This window comes from Pollicipes pollicipes, unplaced genomic scaffold, assembly GCF_011947565.3.
Source record: "Pollicipes pollicipes isolate AB1234 unplaced genomic scaffold, Ppol_2.1 Scaffold_3447;HRSCAF=4054_pilon_pilon_pilon, whole genome shotgun sequence".
NCBI classification, from domain to species: Eukaryota; Metazoa; Arthropoda; class Thecostraca; order Pollicipedomorpha; family Pollicipedidae; genus Pollicipes; species Pollicipes pollicipes.
The window spans coordinates 11789469-11809415 of record NW_023596297.1 but is presented as its reverse complement, the minus strand read 5'-3'; the positions used below and the strand labels follow the sequence as shown (position 1 = coordinate 11809415).

At 51.2% G+C, this 19947-nt stretch overlaps 1 protein-coding gene across 1 annotated transcript; it reads left to right on the top strand.

The window, feature by feature from the left end:
* Positions 1–9861: 9861 nt before the first annotated feature.
* Positions 9862–14622, top strand: LOC119091637 (guanine nucleotide exchange factor for Rab-3A; the record flags this gene model as incomplete). The annotated part of the gene is made up of 7 exons (XM_037214444.1): position 9862; positions 9912–10078; positions 10666–10855; positions 11516–11649; positions 12089–12306; positions 13328–13442; positions 14136–14622. Coding segments are annotated over 7 exons (966 nt in total), but the record flags the coding sequence as incomplete, so codon positions are not given.
* Positions 14623–19947: the final 5325 nt, after the last annotated feature.

Here is a 19947-nt window from a genome sequence, read left to right as displayed (position 1 = left end):
TGCATAGTTTGACTATGGGTGCCTGAGGTACTGACCACGTGATGTTCCTACAATGTGCGCGGACGAGTGAGAAACGCCACAGTGGGAAATGTGTTGCTAGCGCAATTGAATGACGTACGCGCAGCGTATTTCCTTGCCCAAGTCACGACATCGGCATGGATTACGTCGTAGGAGCGTAGTCCCACCTACGAACAACGTGCATGAGACTTGACGAGCCAAAATGGGGTGTGTTCGTCGTCATTATGGTGTGCTGCGTTATTTGGGCTCCTCACTTCTTAAGGTCCCGATTAGATTCCATACTTTTGGAACTCCAGAAATTTCCCGAAGTCAGGCTGGAAATTGGCCGGACAAGAAATACGGTCTTGAATTTGTTTAGAAAGCCCATGTTATTCTGTCGTGTCGCGAACTGGCATGAACCTCCACATATTCAATGCTGTTCATTTTCAAAATAACTTGATTCTGAAGCATGAACAAATCGATAACAGAGCACACTAGAAATCACTGTCTATTGAAGCATGAAACAGGACCCTCATCATGTGCGCCGTCATATATGCCTCAGGCCGGTACTTATCAGCCGAGATGGGAAGGCGAGCACTGATTATCACAACATTTACAGTTCGCAGCAACTGCTAGATCCCCGTTTTACAGCTGCCGCCTTTGCCGCCATATTCTCATTGAGCAGCTTCAGTCTGAAATGCACTCTAAAATTGTGTTCCCGGAAGAACGTGATGCACATTGTTTAACCACGATTATTTTCTTTCTTACTCTCGATTCGAATGAGGGAATCCAGCGACGCGAGCAGTGACCAGGATGATCGGCTATAGGAAGTAGTTATTTGATAGAACTTTCAGAAATTGTCCTCTCTGGTCACCACCAGTTTTATTTGAGGTATGCTTTCCCACACATGTGCCTGATAACCAAGAAAAGAAGCAGAATCCCAGAATCCGTTGGTGCCTTGGTTGTCTGTTTCCTACCACGCACTTTGGGCGGATATTTCGCCCCGTCCTGTGCTCACTATGACACGTTTCGCGAGCCACTCGGCCATGCAGATGTGATTTCATTGGCCTCCGGTTTTCCAGCCTGTTTCGGTGGCTTTCGCCTTCCATTACAGCACAAATTTTGTATGGTCATGCCAGCAGGCCTTGGCGTGATTCATACACATTAGTTTCTGATTGTGCGTAAACGCGAGGCCTAATCACGCAAGTACACTCGTAATGACTTCGCACTGGCGCACACCATATCACATTGCCCTATATTGCGACCTGCGATGGCAAATGGGCAGCAATATGGATATATATATATATATATGTATATATATACGCATATACATGTATATATATATATAGATATATGCATATGTAGCGGCGTGCAACAGCAAGCTGCGTGATACCTATCCTTGAAAAAACAAGCACGCAATCGTGAACGTACCTGCGATAATCGAAAGAGAGGGAGTCAGACGGCAAAATCCCCTTTTGGAAAGAAAATGCGTAGGTAACCATTTTGTTTTTTGTACGGAGACGTGCAAAAGAGAATTTTGCCGTCTGATTCATCTCCTCTTTCATCTCTGATTCCTCCTCGATGCTTACTGTTCAAGAAATAAATGCGTTGAGCAGCGTGACACCTGGCATTAAAAAGAACTAATTGTCATCATACATGTGATAAAGGGAAGGAGGCGGCACAATTCTGTTTTTAGCCGTCTCGTACGCAAGGAAGGTGGTCGCCTACACACGTCAGCACACCGAACGTCTGTGGTCTGGGCACGATTTAGTTCATTTTGGGTGCCGACAGTGTCATCGTTAACTCGTCTGCGTTAACCACTGCGCGTCTGGGAAACCAAGGCACGAGGTTCGATTTCCCGCGGTGCCTGCTCTTCCTGCCAGGGTGAGAAGCAAGCGGCGCCGTGCGGCCCAGCAGCTGAGCGGATCGTGAAGCCCCAATGACGACGGCGACGAGCTATTTCAGTTTTATTTCAGAATCACCCATGCTTTGTGCCTATGGACGGAGATTCGTAGAGCATCGGCACCCATCTCGGCTCCATTTATCAATTCTTTCATGCTGAGCCTAGAGGCCTGAAAAGGCATTTCGGAAGCAGTGGCTTGCCATTAGGAGTTGTCTTTTTCTTCATTTAGAGGTGACTTCACTCTATGTATCTGCCGTTGTCCAGGCCCTTAGAAGTGACGAACTTCAAAAAGTATTTGGCTCTGCCGCATTTTAGCTCAGTCACTGAGAGTCTAACTTTGCATAGCTGTGGAAAATTAAATAGCGGAGCTTTATATGCAGAGAAATTGATGTACCTTGTAAGGTCGCTGGCCTATCGCAGACCAAAGTCAGGCCATGGCTGATAGCAAAAGACATTCCTAAGGAATCGCTCAATGTGATGCAACAATGGAGTTTTGGCCAAAGGCATACATACATACATATATATATATATATATATATATATATATATATATATGTGTGGTATATATATATATATATATATATATATATATATCCGAGATAGATGGATGGATAGATCAGTTTAAAACTGGATGTGGTCAATTCAACACTCATCATTATATTATACTGAACTATGGCAAAATCATCTGCATCCGATTTCTACTAACATGGCACAGGTATTTGCCATTTGCCATGGTCTATACATTCCCAACCAGCTTGGGTGATAGGCGGGAGCTCAAGGCGGTACATAAGCCATTTAACCATTCCCGCCAGGGCAAAAACTCAACCGAAGGCTTGCAGTCTACCTTTATAGGGAGTGTCCCACCTTTGGAACATATTCTATATATATATATATATCTATATATATATATATATACTATATATATATATACATATAATATATATACATAGATTTTAGCGTAACCTCAAGACTATAATTTTAATGTCTAATAATGACACTGGACAGTACCACTACAGCGCCCGTCAAGACATGATAGGGAAATCAGTTTAGATTATTTTCAAGTTCAAATTACGCTGTCGACGGTTTATAACAGCATTACACCTCTTCCCTGAAGTCACGGCCACCGTCGTCGTGACAGCGACCGTGCGCACCCCTACTGGTGCGAATAAAAGAGTTAAAAAATTGACACAGCGGACATCGGCCTGTGGACCGAAAAGCGCAATTGTTAAATTTGGAACCAGTGCGCCACTTTGGACCATCTGATATTCCCATTCCCAAAGACAAAGTGCGCCTCGACAAGAACCAGTGTGGTTAACGTCACCGGGGAGAATCAAGGCCATAGCATAACGTTTCGTTGAACTCGTGGAATAATAGTTTCATGTTTGCCTAGCTTTATGTATGGAGTGTTTCAAGCCTACGTAGCATTTATTGCACGAACATTTTCATACATTGGAGTGTTGCAAACAGTACCGAAGACATACGTTGGAAAAAGCAAGGCAAATGAAATGCATTACTTTCATAGTGCCAAGCATCGAGTCGCATGAAATGTGTCCCGCAGGGTCGCCTACTTCAAATCGAAATGCTGTGCTATTCAGAAAGGTCTCGAAAAAAGCTGGCATTCCTGATCAAATCGTGCGCGTCTGATGTAACCATAATTGAGAAGTACAAAAAGGCGGGATGCTCCATTTTAGTAAGTTGATTGACATGTTTCCAATCATACTTTCCCCTGCCCCGACCCTTGTCACGGTCTTTGTTCGCCACACAGTGGGGAGTCGGTCCTGCACAGTCGGTACTAACGTGACTTTTCTCGGCATTTTCCACCATGATTTTACTAATTGCCATTACACTATGGCGATTAGTAAAATCATGACGACTCAACACATCGATATATTGGATCACCACATCTCACCTTTCCAACCACCTCCATTCCTGATTTTCGCCCGGTCATGACAAGTTAGTGTCCGGTCACGGTCCGACATATCAGTGCTTACATAAACGGGCGCGCGCGCGCACGTGTGTTTGTGTGTGTGTGTGTGTGTGTGTGTGTGTGTGTGTGTGTGTGTGTGTGTGTGTGTGTGTGTGGTGTGTGTGCGTGTGTGTGTGTGTGTGTGTGTGTGTGTGTGTGTGTGTGTGCGTGTGCATTCGCGTGTACGCGACATGTGCACGTGTGCTCGAATGCACAGGTGTGTTTTGTACCTCACTGTTATACATTGCTCACACTTTGTAACAATTTGTCTAGATCGAGCAGTACTGATATGTTTGAAAGTATCAGTGATAAAAGTGCGTATGTATGGTGGCAAAAGCTTCGCAGGGTGATATTTCAAGTACGTTTACCCCGCAGCTATACTATGGGGTGAACGCCCGGAGCGTGTTTTGTTTGCTTTTGAAAAACCGAAAGCAGAGTAAATCTGGACATTTATGACGGTGCTGATCACAGATTCCCAACGAAACTCTGCTCGAGGATCGCAGAGTGCACATACTCCTTACAAGTTCGCATCAGCAACGTCCATGGTGCGGCCCTAAGCACAGCCAACGTTCTCTAACGTGAGGCATTTAACCTGATGAAGGCGACTGCGGTATGATCTAGATCCACTCGATCCAGACGAAGGCCGTGCACGTGACACACTTCTGTTGATTTGATCCTCATCTGCGTCACTATTAAACAAAGCAAGTTTTCAGTTCCCGCCGTGCGCTGAAACTGCATTCACCTATGCCTGAACTGGCATGCTGGTCATGAGAACATCAAGTTTGATGACGTCTAGGATGGGCTACTGCGCGTTGTAAAATCTGTGAAACGTAAAAATATAAAAATCTGCAGTGTGAAATGTAAAATCTCCTCCGAAATCCTGCGAGTTTGGGCCAAACGTTGTTTTGTTTTTATGTTCATACTTTTGTTAATAAAATTGATATAATTGTTTCTATTTCAATACCTTCGATGTAAGGACCGTCCCAATAGCTCTCTTGATTACAGCCAGGGTGGCAGCCAAGGGAAGGCCTGGGCCTCCCTTGGACCTGGATTTTTCGTTTTTCACCATGCACGGCTCCCGACAGGTTTAAAAGCAGTAAACTAGAATACAGACCTCGTTCGGGTCACGTGCGCTGCCTGAGCGAATGCGGACCTCGTGACCCATCGACCGGGACGTGACGTGACACCCCCCACAGTGGCAACGGCGATTTCACTTTACCAATCCAATCCAGGCAACAGGCAATCCAATTACCAATTAGGCAACGACTCAAACACTCAACAACGTCAACAACGACTCAAACACTCACACGCACCTAACCAAGCGCTTCGCCACGTTCAGACAGGTACAGATCTTCGTCTCCGTTGGTCTTATTGCACGTGGACGAAAACAGAGCGCCGACATAACGAAGACATCGACAGTAGCAAGGGGCCCGCCCATACTCAGTCGCGCTCTGCCTGTCGCACCAGCTACAGCATGGTGTCGGCGTCCTCGGTTGCAGCATGGTCCACTTTGCTGGCTTCTTCTAGTTCGTCTCTGCAGACAACGACGGAGCCCTGCTGACGGCAACGGGATTGGACGCGATGAAGTGGAAGATGGTGCCGAACACCAAATCCAACGTCGACATCAACGTAGACGGCGATCATGGGACCATCAGCACCGCTAGCGCCATTCATACAAGAGGCGTGAGTTTTACTGGGTCAGCCACATCAGTTCACCAGGCAAGGTGGCAAGGCGGTGACGGGAACGGTCACCAATGAGGGTAACAAGCTGCTCGAGACGCGGAAACACGAGCAAGACGCAAACCTGGAGATCACGCGCAAGTTCACCGACTCGCAGATGATCATCACCAACAAGGTCGGCGACGTCGTGTCCGTGAGGATGAATGAGAGGAAGTGAGTGGGCAGCGGCAGCCGTCGCTACCGATGCCAGTTGGGCGCAGCAGCGGAGAAGACCGCCTGTAACCACAGCAATACATCATGCAAAATGGACAGCACCCGTTATGAGCGCCATATAACTATCGTAGTCGGTGCGTCCGAAAAGCCCCAAATCATCATCATCGGACAGCACCCGTTATCTATAGTTTCATTCCGAATGAATCTATGTCTGTTAAACTCCCAATCTGCCATTTCTCTTTTTGGCCCAGGAACTTCCTTGGTTTTGACTGTGCTATTGTTATGCCTGTTTCATCAACATTGAATGTTCTGTGCGGATCGGTGATGCCACCGCGTTCCTGTCCCATCAAATGGAAGAACTTGTGAAGGGCACCATGCTCAATCCGCGCACACGTGCCGCAGACGTAGCTGTCGTTGTTTGTGATACTCCACAATGAAGGTGCTGTGGCGCTTCTTTTGTGAGGGGGGGTCTATCCAGAATTTGGTCAGTATGAAAAGCAAAGAAATCGTGGTGTCCCTTAAGATGAAGGTTTCGGGGCCTTTTCAGTAGGCGGCACGGACTTATTGCCTCTAGTGTATAGATGTTTTGATGGTGCGAAATGAGGTTTTGGTGTCCCTTAGCCAAATGGGTCGCCCTGAAATTTGTTGTCATCGAATATACAGGTCTAGGAACGTTTCAGGTACCCCTGGAATTAAGCGTCTGGAGAAAATGCAGGTTACGGATCCCCAAAATTAGAAATTCACATTGGTGACAATTTACCGAACTTCGAAGAACGGGCCGATCAGGAATTTTGTCGCAGTGAAGCGTACAAAGATCCTCTTGAAAATGAAGGTCATGGCGCCCAAAAATAGAAGTTTTGCTGAACATCGCGCTCAGAAAATATTCCAGGATTTGTTTCGGCGTGTAAGGCACAACATTGTAGCGTTTCTTGATAATGGAGGCTTGCGGCCCTTCGGGATGTTCTCCGGAATTTAGTGCCTGTTGAAAATAAAGATTATAGTGTGGAGATATTGGTTTTAGTACTTTTTTACCGAATGCACCAATCCAGGATTTTGTCAAACGGACAACGCACATATCTTGTATTGCCCCTGGAATTCGATACCTCCCGCAAATGAAAATTCGGGATCTTTTGCGGTGTTCCAGGAACTTGGTGCCTCTTTGAAATAAAGGCTATGTGGTTCCGGAATAAAGGTCTTGGTATTCCTTCACCATGAGTTTTGAGTGGTTTAAGGGGTCGGGTACCATAGCTCATGCCTTCTCCCACCCATCCTCAGGATACGCTCCTATCTGTATTTTCGATTACAAGCAGAATGGGACCATCGCATTTAGACAGCCCTGGAGCATTGCCATCACGTCATTCAATGCAGGATCTTCTTTAGCACTAGTGACTGATAATGCCGGCAGGAGCCCAGCAGTCATTTAAAATCACAAGGCTCCACACAGCACACAGCACAAAAAAATCACAAACCGGTACCTCCTTATACATCGAAGGTCGTTTACCCAACGCGAGGACTTTGAGCTCATAATGCCGAAAAACCAGAAGCTAAAGGGCTTTCTTTATGGCCGCAGAGTAAGTGAACAAAACTCGCGGAGATATGTGTCTCGGATACAGAATGGTCAATCTTTATGGATTCGCCCCCGCCCCTCATGTAAAACGCAAAGCACCACCTCCGGCTGAGACATCAGAAAAGTAAAAAAAGATGTTCCAACCAGCTCTTGCATTGTTGACTGGTCCTAATGCGCTTGATCTAATTCCCCCACTGGAGTCGATCTCTTTACCTTCTGGCTCGTTGCCTTCCGTAAATGTTACAGGGGCTTCCGGAACATCAAATTCGTTACATCTTAGGCACGTTTCGGTATATTTCTGAACATACATGTGCCTGGATCCACAATGGATCCTGGGTCCTATAGGATTTTATAATTCCGGAATCTTGGATCAGATACCGATATTTTTCACGTCCAGACATGCACATTCTAGGCACAGACAATAACCCCTCATTACATGGGCCAGGCCGAAGTTGGAAGTCGAGAATTTCTATTCCTCTTATGGCGCCGCTAGAATTATCTCTGGATTAAGAGGTAATAGTGAAATATAACGCAAATATCTCTAGGGTCGTATTACCTGGCATCACTTTCTGGGGCGAAAGTGACGCGCACACTCGCGTGAACCAAAACAATAGATACGCCTCGATCGGCATTGAGTATCACGGTCCGATGGATATCGTGGTTTCCGGGGACTTGTCGTTCAAGGGCAAGGGGAAACACGGCCCACCGTCGGCTAACTAGGTAGGTTGGTGTCTTCTACGATCGTCGTGTGACTGCCCTGTGACCTAGACAACGAAGTGAGCACTCACATCGCGTGCAGCGTCAAAAGTCTGCTCTGTGCGAACAAGGACGCGTGATCAGTTGTATGGCTTGCGTAGACAACGTAGGCTGTTGCCTTCGTCCCCCCCCCCCCCCGAAAAAAATGTTGTTTCGCTTGAGTATGTCCAGGGAAGATGATAGTTGGTCCTGAAAAGCTGTTGGAGGTTGGTTTAGATTGATATGGCCAGGTCATATGGGCTTTCACTAAAGTGAAAGCTTAGTGCAAACATATGTATGTTGTCCTAAGAGAAGTTAATGGAAGTTTTGATGCTTTTTCTTGAATACCCAATTATGGATGCTGATCCTGGATTTAGGCATAGTTATTTAAAGTTTATTTTCATTGTAGACCCACATGATAAGGATGATCACCTGGTGCTCAAACCATGTAAGGATCATTCCCTGCGCCCCTAGCTTCTCAGAAGGGGGGGGGGGGTGCTTAGTTGTTTTTCCATGGTCACTAGTCCTGGGGGACATTGTGTCTCATATTTAAAATCGCATTGATATTTTTAACCACATACATTTTTCAGCCTGGGCTTTGTTGTTATTGTGATTAGCCATAAAAGGGTACTTATGTCTGATTATTACTATGCAAGCACTTAAATGATAAGTTTGTTTGTTTAGCCTCTTGCACTTAAGATATCATGTGAATTTTTAACATAATGCCATTTGATTTGCTTTGTTTTGAAAACTGGGTTGTTTCTCAATAGTTGTGGGTCCCGATTTTGCTCAAGGAAATAACCATCCCAGGCTCTGGTCAAGGGATAGACATTTTTTAATGAAGTGGAAACTCCTTACAGTCAAAACATTTCTGATGTGAGCAAAGTCTGTTGAGTCTTAAGTCAAAGTCCATGTGACTTCATTATTCATTGATTGTATTACTCTTTACTGGGGATTTAGGTATTTGGTCTTCAATCATGTTTGTATGAAAAATAAGCTGTATTTAAAGCAATATGAAGACTGGACTACTGTGACAGTGGATTTAGAGGGATTGGGCATGCCCTAAATAGTCTTAACCAACGTTCTAGAGAAATGAAGTAATGAAGGTTATGACTGTAAAAGATAACTTCAATTCCAAGAAGCATAAAACAACATGATTAGGCCACTCTTGTGCTTTCTTGTGCCTTTGATCATGGGCAAAGCACTGCTCAGCAGGAACTCTGGAAAATCATGCATGCAAAAGACATGGTCATATCTCCCATTGTCAGGGGTTAAGGTCTGTTCAAAGCAGTCTAAGTTGTTTGTCATAGCACACAACCAAACTTCTTGCCAAAGAAACAGGTTTTCACCTACCAACAATAAATGCAAAACAATATATTTATTGTCACTGTTACACATCTGTAAGTGCAATATATTCATTGAATTGGAATGTGTCTCCCACATTGCATGTGGTTTAGGCATAAACATTATATTTTGCAAGAACTCTGGTTCTGAGCCATGCATCTTAAACATATGACCATGGGAATTATTTTTCAAAACTTGTTTCATGCTGGCAAGGTACCAGAGTCTCCCAACCAAAACTTTAATGTGTGTGTACCTCTGCCCACAGGCCATGCCAGGCCCTGAGGACGTGGCGCCGCCGCCGTCGGCGCACGCGGTGGCCGAGCTGGGTGAGGGCGCGTGCGACGCCGACTGGTCGGACGAGGCGGACGGCCGGCGCGGTCGTGTGGCGCCGCTGACGCTGGCCGCCTGCCACGTCTCACTGCTCGAGCTCAGCCTGGAGGAGCCGGAGCGGCGCGCGGCTAGCGGCGGCGGCGATGGCGGCGCGCCGCCCGACGCGCCGTCGCCGCGCGAGCCGCCGCGCGTGCGCGGCCTCGACAAGCTGGAGCAGCTGGAGAAGGAGCTGGGCGCCGCGCAGCAGGAGCTCAAGCTCAAGGACGAGGAGGTGGCCAAGCTGAACCGCATCCGGAACGAGATCGAGGCCGAGATGGAAGAGCTGACGGCCAGTCTTTTCCAGGTGGGCTGGAGCTGCCATGGTGGGCTGTGGGGGGAGGGGGTGTGGGCCATTTGTGGATGGGGTATATCAGACCATTTGCAAAGGTTGGAGTGTCGCCCGTGATGTCACTCAGACAAATAGTTGGCAATCAGAGATTTTCATCTGGGGAAATAGTTGTAGAAGTGTATGCTACTGGACTTTGTGCCTGCTAAATTATGTACTGTTTATGTTACAGCACCACTTTGTGTGTGCATCTATTGGAAGTGTAGGCAGTACCTTGACTGCTGCAAGGTTCATCATAATAGCCCTGATGTCATCATACTGAGTGTCAAGCATCAATGTTGCTGCAATCCTCACTGCCCTGCTAAGCTTCCTTGGTGTGTTTGCTCGCTGTCTCCACCTCTGTGATTGGAAATAACCATACATGTTTTAGTGATTTCAGTCTATTTCATTCAGTGTTTCTACTTTGGCTTCCACTCTCCCAGAATTGTGTCAGATGAGGTTTGACCCTGTCCACGTCCGTCCACTGTTTTACATGGATGGAGACACTCAAAGTGCTGTGAAGGGTGTGGCATTGTCCGTGACTAACCATCCGCCTCCGTCGGCAGGAAGCACACAAGATGGTGCTGGCGGCGAACGAGAAGCAGGCCGCGGCCGAGAAGGCGCTTCAGGAGGCCACCATGAAAATCGACGTGCTGCAGGCTGAGGTGGCCGCGCTCAAGACGCTGGTCATTACGTCCACGCCCAGCCGACCCAACGCCCACCTGCATCCACAGATTGACCTGGGCAAGTCAAATGGTAAGGCTGGAGCCGACCCTGGCCTGGCGGCAGCCACGGCCAGCCGGGCGTGCCGACGTTGGACTAGTGTTTTATTGTTTGTGAAGGTTCATGGTCTGGCATGATTCAGATTCAGATCCCAATACTCAAATTTTGCAACGATTAACTCAATCATGTTTCAAGACATCGCGTACCGAAACTTTCCCTGGTGAGGATGCCATCTGCACTCATCTACCATTGTGGCTGAGTTCCTGCCAATGTAACGCCTCCCCCCCCCCCCTCCCCCACCAATGTGGCTAGACTCCCCACCATTGTGGCTGAGCTCGCCATCATTGTACCTGAGATTCCCGCTATTGTGACTGAGCTCCCCACCATTATGGCTGTGCACCACCCATTGTGACTGAGCTCCGCAACATTGTGGCTGAGCTTCCCACCATGGTGACTGGGTGCTGCGAGTCTGCTCTCCGGGCGCCCTGGAGGTGTTAAGTCTTCAGCAAGACCGGCCGGTATCTCTGCCGTTGCTGGCGTGCTGCCCGCACTCATCTGCTCATCACGGCTCATCTGCCCATCATGGCGCATCTGCCCATCATGGCGCACTTTATCACCACCCATCATAGCGCTGCCCGCCATTGTCACCGGCCGTCGCGTGTTCGTCGCTCACTCTCGGCGGCTGCTCCACAGGCATCAAGATATTCAAGAAGGGCCACCACCGTTCTCCGTCGAACCAGGAGCTGACGCGGCCGGACGCGTCGCCGCCTGACTCGCCGGCCCGCTCGCCGCCGCACCACCCGGCCGCACCCGAACACATCGACGAGGTCAGCGACCGGCCCGGGGTCGGGTCACGCCTGTCTGCCGCCGCCTGCGGCCAGTGCCGCCACCTGGGGATCCCGTATCACAATTTGTTACGGGAGCCAGTCTACGGATAGAGCTTCGTCTGCCTTGTCGCTGATTCAGTCAGCCGCAAAGCCGAGGGATGTCGCCCTTGTCTTGGTTGTCTGCGGACGGTGAGCCGTGCGCGTCACGTTCCGGAGCGTGTTTGGTACGACACTGATCCCGCCGCTCATTTGCTGTCTGCGTCCTGGCAGTTAGCGGAGCACTTCTCATGCGTGTCATGCTGTCACACCTGGAACTAGTGCTCTGTCTGTAACTGGTGAACACGTATCACTGATGGTCGCGGCGCGGGGCTGAGCGATGCAGCACGTCTGTGACCGGAGCCGGTGAGGCGCTGAGGCTGCTGCGTGCTGCGTGCGCCAGGTGGACCCGCGCCTCCTCTCTGACGTGTCGGCGTGGCGCGAGAGGCCGTCGCTGGAGCTGACGGCGCCCTTCCTCTCGGACGTCTACCGCGAGGACATCGAGCCGTGTCTGCGGTTCGCCAGTGACCTGCTGACCGAGCAGGTCACCAGCGCCGTCCTCCAGAACTCGGTGTGCATCGAGGACGTATCCACGGGCATCCGCGGGCCCAACTTTCCCAGGTAGGCACGGCGCGCTTCTGGCCTGGGGGCGCGCTCCGCGTGGCGGGTACGAAACGCTCAGCCATCTCATGACATGCCACACCAGAATACCGTACTACCGGAGCGAGCTTGGGATGAATGGCCCGTCATGCCGTGTGGTAAGGATAACTTATGCAGCAGCCTATGATGGAAGCATGGCATAGCGCATGTTTCATTGTTGCTGCGTTTCGCTGGGCTGCCTGCTTTTCTCGGACCTGTGCTCTACGCCATGTTGAGTTCTGGTATGTTCGTGGGTTGTATCCTCCAAAAAGGACGGAACCGTTATTCATGGGGAGCGTCAGCATGGAATAATTTTGTGCTGAACGAAATATGAATGCTATAAATGATACGATATGGTCGGTACACTCGCAGTTATGCGTTCGTTCTTTTACGCGTAAGTAATCCGTTCGTTTTACATGCATTTATTTTTCATGACGCATGCTGCAATCGGCCCGCAATCGGGAGTTAGTTCCGCTGAGTTCTACTCTGCGAAGTTTCGTGATCAGCACTTAAGAAGATAATCTATGCTAGCATGATATCGTAGGACTGATTCGGGACGGGAATTACTTGGCTCTGCTTCCATGTGAGGGGTCTAGGGCGTGCCTAAGTGTTCGCCTTTCCGAGGCATGACTCCTCCGTAATTCACAGCGGGGAACAGCAGCGCCGAAGCACGCCGCTTTGTACCGCCGCACGTGCATCCGTGCGCCCGTTCGGGCCGTGTCACCGCCTGAACGTCTCAGATTTCGATGTTTTCACCGCGACTGGCAGTTTGATTGTTGTGAATGTGCCACGCCGGCTGCCGCTGCCGAGCGTCGGCGGCGCCGCCGCCCGTGTGCTGCTGCGTGTTCGTGCCTGATGAGTGTTCGCGTCTGCCCGGGCATGGCGCCGGCCCGACTCCGGTCGCTGCGAACGCCGGCGTCGCCTCGGTGTCGAGCTCGGCTGCCGGGCCGGCCGGCCGCCGCGATGCGCCGCTCCCGGCGGTGACGCCCGCCTCTGTGCTCAGCAGTGACGATTCCAGGCGGTGCGCCCTGCTCAACGTGCACAGGACGTGCCGCTACCGCATGAAGCTGCCGTGCCGGCCCGACTGGATGGACATCTCGCAGATCTGCCGCAACCGGGTCAGTGGTGGAACGGTCCGAACCTATGGCAGAGACTGGCGGATGGAGTAACCCGAGAGAAAATTGTGGACAAGACGTGAACGAGCTGCATGTGAAGTTTAACCTACATGACCTTGCCATATGGAGGGTTGAGTATCAGTAATCTCTTTGCTGCACAAATCGTGTTTTCAATATGTTAACTATGCCGTGGGCTGTCAAAAAAGGCATGTTGTAAACCCTTGATGCTGCCAACTTGCCTTGGTGTTGGCAGGTTCATACTATACATGATTTGACGTGCCGTTAGCGGGAAAGATTTGCACCAAAACAAGAAAAGATCTGAAACAGCTATGAGCTTAGTGATATGTCCCGGCTATCTTTTTTGTGCCACGTTCTGCCCTAGCGTCTGTGTGCCAAAACCATTTGGTGGCACTTGATGCTGCTGAGACCTGTCACATTGCTGCGATCCCTGCGTCTTGTGAAATGTAGCCCAGCCAGCTAGGCCCCATTCTGAGAGCAGTTGTGGTGCTGCGAAGCATTGGAATTTTAACTCCCTGCCTCAGCCCGCGAGATCCCTGTATGTGTTTTCATGAATGTTTGCGCCGACGTGTGGCTCTCCGGCGCGAGGCTGCTGCCCGGCCGGGCAGCGGCATGGCGACGCCCGAATGTCGGCGCCGCCGCCGCCGCCTGCCGCTGATATTTCTCATCCTCGGGCAGATCACGGCCGTGTGCGACTTCCTCAACTACCTGCGCTACATCCAGCAGGGCATGGTCAAAGGCTCCGTGATAGACATCTACCGCGAGATCATGCGTCTGCGTCGCAACATGGCCGTGGCGCGGCTCGGCTTCACCACCTGAGCGCCGCCCGCCCCGGGGCACGCTCGGGCGCGACCTGACCTGGCTCGCGGCCCTCCCGGCCCTCCCGGCCGGGCCCCGCAGTGTGACCCGGCCTCGACGCACTGCTTGACCTTGCCCGCCTTGCCGTCGTTTGCCGCCGGCGCCGCGTGAGATCGCACTGCGTGACCGCGGCTGCCGGCGGCCGCTAGGTGTAACTTGCAAGAGGGCGGCTGTCGACGGCTGGTGACGGACAGACGGGTGGCGTCGCTCGCCAGCGCTGCGAGCAGTGGAGGCGGGGTGGCCGGCGTGCTCGGGTCTGGCAGCGGCGGGCGGCGGAGGCGGGATGGCCGGCGTACCCAGGCCTGGCAGCGGCGGGCGGCCCGGCGTGCCCAGGCCTGGCAGCGGCGGACGCTGCTGTTACCCCTCTAGGGTCGTCAGGAGACTGTCGCTCAGTCGTATCGAGCCACGCTTGGTCACCCGGCGCGTTTCCTCTCGGCCTGCTGGGGCGTGTGCGGCGGGACTCATGCCTCTGGCGCCTAACGCGATGTCAGTCGCGCAGTCTCCCCGACACGTGGCGGGCCGCGGCAGGGTCGCTCTCGGCTGGCCTCCTTCTCTCGCCGGCTGGTCCGACGCCGGTGGGCGGCCGACGCCGTCTGCGATCGCTGCTCGCAGCTTCCCCGCAAGAGGTCGTGGGGTCCAGCGAGTCTCCACCCGTGCGGAGAATCTCAGACCCCAGCTCCTGCCGCGCGTGGGGGAGAGGTCGTTCCACGGCGCTACCAACCGGTGGTCGTGGGTCCGGGCTAGGGGCGGATGCACAGCCGACCTCTCCCGAGGTCAGAGCATGCAGAATGGCTGTTCACTTTCGGTCACAATGGCCGTGGTGCTTGGTGGTGTATGGTGCAGTAGCTGGTGATAGAGGACGTGGCCACACACGTCCATTCGGTTGATTGTACTATGATGTTATAACGAACGCCGCTTTAAGATGTCTCGCAGCGGTCTATTTTTGGTGTTGCCTTGTACGATGTGCGGGGCAGCAGACGTCACGTAACGGCCGTATTGCGCCTGAGGCTGGTGTTCTCCGCCTGTTCAGAGGAAACAAAACCGGCTGGTCGTTCAGGCGGCCGGCGTACGCCACTCGCGAGTTGTTGGCGTTATCTGCGGCCGGTTTTGACCGGTCCAGACCCGTCGCAGCCGGTGGAGGTCTCGGCTGACTGGATAGTGGACCACTGACACGGTCACAGTCACCGGCTGAGGCTCCGTTCCCTCGTCTCATTCCTGCAGCGGCCGAGGAGCGCGGCGCGCTTCCCTATACTCAGGCGCTGTTGTTCCGGAGCGTGGCCACTCATTCGCGAGGCGCCACTGAAGCCCTGCATTGTTGGTTTGTTGCCCGGGCCGGACTCAGTTGCAGTTCAACTGTGAATCCATATGATTTTGCCGACAGGTTTGGCGTTGTTTATTGCATTTGTGTTTTCCCCACGGTACCTGCGGAACTGTGAGACGGCCGAGACGACGCCCCAGAAAGCGGATGGGACGAGCGCCGATAGGTCAATGATTGACGGCATGTAGTGGTCAGGTGTAGTAGAATCTAGTGGTTTATCTGATGTCTATGCTCATTCGATGGTCGTGGGGTGTTTGGGATGTACGTATCAGGGGTGCATAGGCGCGCTGCCCCGTTTGATCTGAATGTCGAATTGGCTTTATCCCGAAACGGCGTTTCAGTTTTCGGTCTTGCCTGGAACACCTGTGAAAGAGATTGTGCCAAAGCCAAACCGAACTTGCCAGCCGAGTCTTCCAAAACAAACTGCGTTCGTTGATCGTGGTGGAGTCGGTGAGGTCTATTGGTTTTCGCGTACGCCATGTTCGATTGGAGCGCAATCTCTTATGATATTTGTTATTTGCCTATGCTATTACGATCGTAGAGCACATTAGAGCTGTCACGCGATGATACACCATGCATAGCGTAAGTAATGCACCGTTCAATCCACACTGATAACGTCGTGTGAACGAGCTACATTCGGCGAATAAACGAGTCACTCAGCAGAATTTTTGTGTCGCCTCCAGCGTGTACAGCCTGATCGCTCACAGTCAGTCCTATATTTTACCAGCGTCGTTCCACTGCAGCCGCCGCATTGCATTGATACACTCCGACGTTCTCTGGCTCAAGGAATTTGTTTGCTTTCCAACTTTCCATATAAAAGCTCATTTCAGAGGTAAATCTCGGAATAAACTACACCAAGCTGAGGCTGAGGTCGCCATTTCACGGGCGTCCTCCACCGGGCGCCCGTAAGATGGCGTGTGCTGAATTTCGCAAAAATGTCATGAATTTTGCTCCTATGTCGGCGAAGCATCCTTCCATCCTCCCCGTGGCAGAACCAATGGTTGGAGCCGCGGCCGTAGGAACGGGGTGTCCGTGGGTACCATCGCATCCCCATTTTCCGTGTATGCTGAACATTTATCCTGGCGATATGACACAAATCCACATCGAAACTCGATTTGGCACCTCTTTCTTCTGAGACATTCCTTCGCTGATGACTGGAGCTCTAATAGACACGAATGTCTGGTTGGTTTGCAGCCTGCGCTTCAAAGTATCAGAAGGTGATGACACACGCCCTGGACATCGGGAATGAGGTCCGAGGCTCTCTAGACATCCAACAGATGCCATTCTAAGAGGGTGTTCTACGGAAATGGGTGATATCTTCAAGAGTCGTCTGGGGTGTACTTGACGAAATGCTACACCTTTTCATCATCTACAACAAAGACTGGAAAATGCAAGTGGTTTGGTACAACCAGGTACGCAGCCAGTCTTGGCAAGGGAGAGGCGCATGACTGACAAAGAGCTCTTGTCAGTAAAAGCCCCCCGCCCCCCCCCCCCAAAAGCCAAATTGCCAAATATGGCCCATTTGTTAATGAGACAATGGTTTTCTTTTATATTTCTTTTCATTTTTATCTTCTAAAACTGGAACAGAAGTCATAAGCTGCCGCGCGATCGATTCTGCCTGAATTTTGTAGCCAATCAACTGAAGAAATCGTGCGTTAAACAACTGCATGAAATAAATCACCAGCGCTCTTCGTTCTATGATGGTCTAGTGGATTTTTTTCCAAACTGATAAAGCTCAGAAGCTTTACCAGATTCTTACCTGGGCTTTACATAGACTCCAACAACCCCGCAAATGCAGATCGGAATGGGTTAGCGATTTGCATCGACATGGCCAAGCCATGTTTGCCTGGAGACGTTCAACATTCGGTCAGAAATGATTTAGTGATACGAATTATGTAACGTAGTTCTAAGCATGCGTCGTCGCTTTGCAACAAAAACCTAGGTGCCAGGCGCTGTAGCCTCGGCAGGTCCCGCAGGTCGGCCCAGCTGCTAACACTGAGATGAGGCCATCGGGTGGACGGAAATGATGGCGCATCTGGCAGATATACCTTTGAACATCAAACCGTTCTTTTAAAGGTAGTTGATGTACGTTTCACCTGTGTGATTTCAGATCGATGAAATGACGAATTAGCCTTTACAGCACCGCGAAGCGATGCTGCAATATGGTGGTAGAACTGGGAGAGCAAAAGAAGAACCTCTATTTTTGGTGTTGCTGCAGCTGTTGATCGCCCCAGAGCACAACCTCAAAGTTGAAAAGGATATGCCCAGCCTAATTCTGAATGGTACGAATTAAACTTTAAAATATTGGGAAGCATTATACCACGACGGTCGTTGACACGCACACGCACCTGCCGCCTCACGTTACCTGCAGTGGCCGACGTCGTTCGGTTTTACAGAAACTGCGACTCAGGCCATCGCTGTCGTTGCTGCCGAGATGCAGTCGCGCAGGCTTAGACCCTTCGATTTCTTGTTTGGCTAGTCGATTCTGTGACAAAAGTTATCGGGCAAACATGGGATGGCCTCGTGCGTGTCTGCATTAATTTCGACTCACTCAGATCCTTTATTTATTTCCAGGGAAGAGCCCCCTTGAGTAGGACACTAGGGGACACATTGTTGCTTCCTGCCAAGGGCTGAAGAGCCGTTAGGAAGACACCCACCACGGAGTGTCTTCCGGTTGTCATTCTGACGACACGAGGCGGGATCCCCTGGTCGATCCGGAGGCCCCCAGAGGAATGCATCATATCACATTGATCCTCCCTGACGTGGGAAGCATTTTGATCCGTGCAGATTGCGGTAGACATTGGATCGATGCAGGAAGCCTCTTAAGGATGCCAATAGTGCAGTGGTTAACGCGCCTGCAGTAACCACTGCACGTCTGGGAAACCAGAGGTACGGAATTCGATTTCCGCAGTGCCTGCCCATCCTGCTAGGGTGATAGGCAAGCGACGCCATATAACCTCAGCAGCTGAGTGCGTCGTTAAGACCCAATGACCAGGTACCCTCATTGACGCAACAACATTCCTGCTCGCCGCAGGTGGTCCAATAATCGGTACATATACTCTAGTTCGACTTAAAGGGCCCATGCCGGAATTGGGTTGGAGGGCCACCTTTCGGCACAGGGAGCCCTGATTGGCATATAACCCTTCCACGGCATCAATGTGAGCAATCATCGTAAGCTGTCAAGTTTCCTTTCATAGTCAGAGCCCCGACCAACGCGAGAGGCCCTCTGTCACTCGGGGTCCCGTCCACATCCCTCATGAACAAATTTCCCCTGACTGACTCGAGGCCCCTTGTTGACAACGAATACTGTTAGGCACTGTGGACCCCTGAACGATTCAGGGACCCCGCATTGTTGGAGGGGCCCGACCAATGTCAACCGCGGGCCCGGCCGCGACCCTGCTTGAGAAATGGGGCCCCAGAGCCCAGACCGACAGCGAGCCAACTGTTCCATGTTGGTGATCTCTGGCCAAAACAGAGGAGCGCGCTGTCTCAGGGGTTCCCCATCGGTGCGAGAAACGCTCCAACTGACATTTGAGATCATGAGATCCTGACATACGAGGGGGATTCCTAAAGGTAACCTGCAGGCTTCCAATCTGGCCTTTGATCTTTAGTGTCAAGAGACCCTTGAGCACCTCTTCGGACCCCCTCAAACACCGCTCCTGGCCGACTCGGACCATTCACCGCCACAAGACCCCTGTTAGGCACTGGGGCCCCTGACCGATATGGAGGCCCCTCATTGTGTTAGGGACCCCAAAAAATTGCAAATCGCGGGCCCCAGCCTCTATTCTTCTCGGTAAATGGGTCTCAAAGGCTCAGACGGACATGGAGCCGACTGTCTGGCTCACTGTCGAGGCCCTGTATGAAATGGATATACCCCTAATAAGAGGGCCGTAATAGAAGCACTCAGACTGACATTTCAGGTCACAGTACTACGCGTGGGAGGCCGGACCCGAGTCTAATCGGGCCATTGATCTGAAGTCCCGAGAGGTTCTTAGACCTCTCTTCGTACCTCCTCAAAAAAGCCCGCGACCTACTGGGGGTCACTAGCCGAGATATGACCCTCTGTCATGCACTGTAGGCCTCTGACCGACACAGGGATGTCAACCACTGTTTCAAATACCCGGACCAATGCAAATCGTAACCCCCGGCCTCCGCCTTGCCCTTGCTTGGCAAATGAGCCTCCAGGGGTCAGACTGGCAGGGAGCCAACTGTTCAGTGTTTGTGGGCTTTGACCGACTTGAATACCCGCGTTGTCTCAGTGGTCCTCAAATGATAAAGAAGGGCTTCTCAATGATACTTTAGGTCACGAACCTA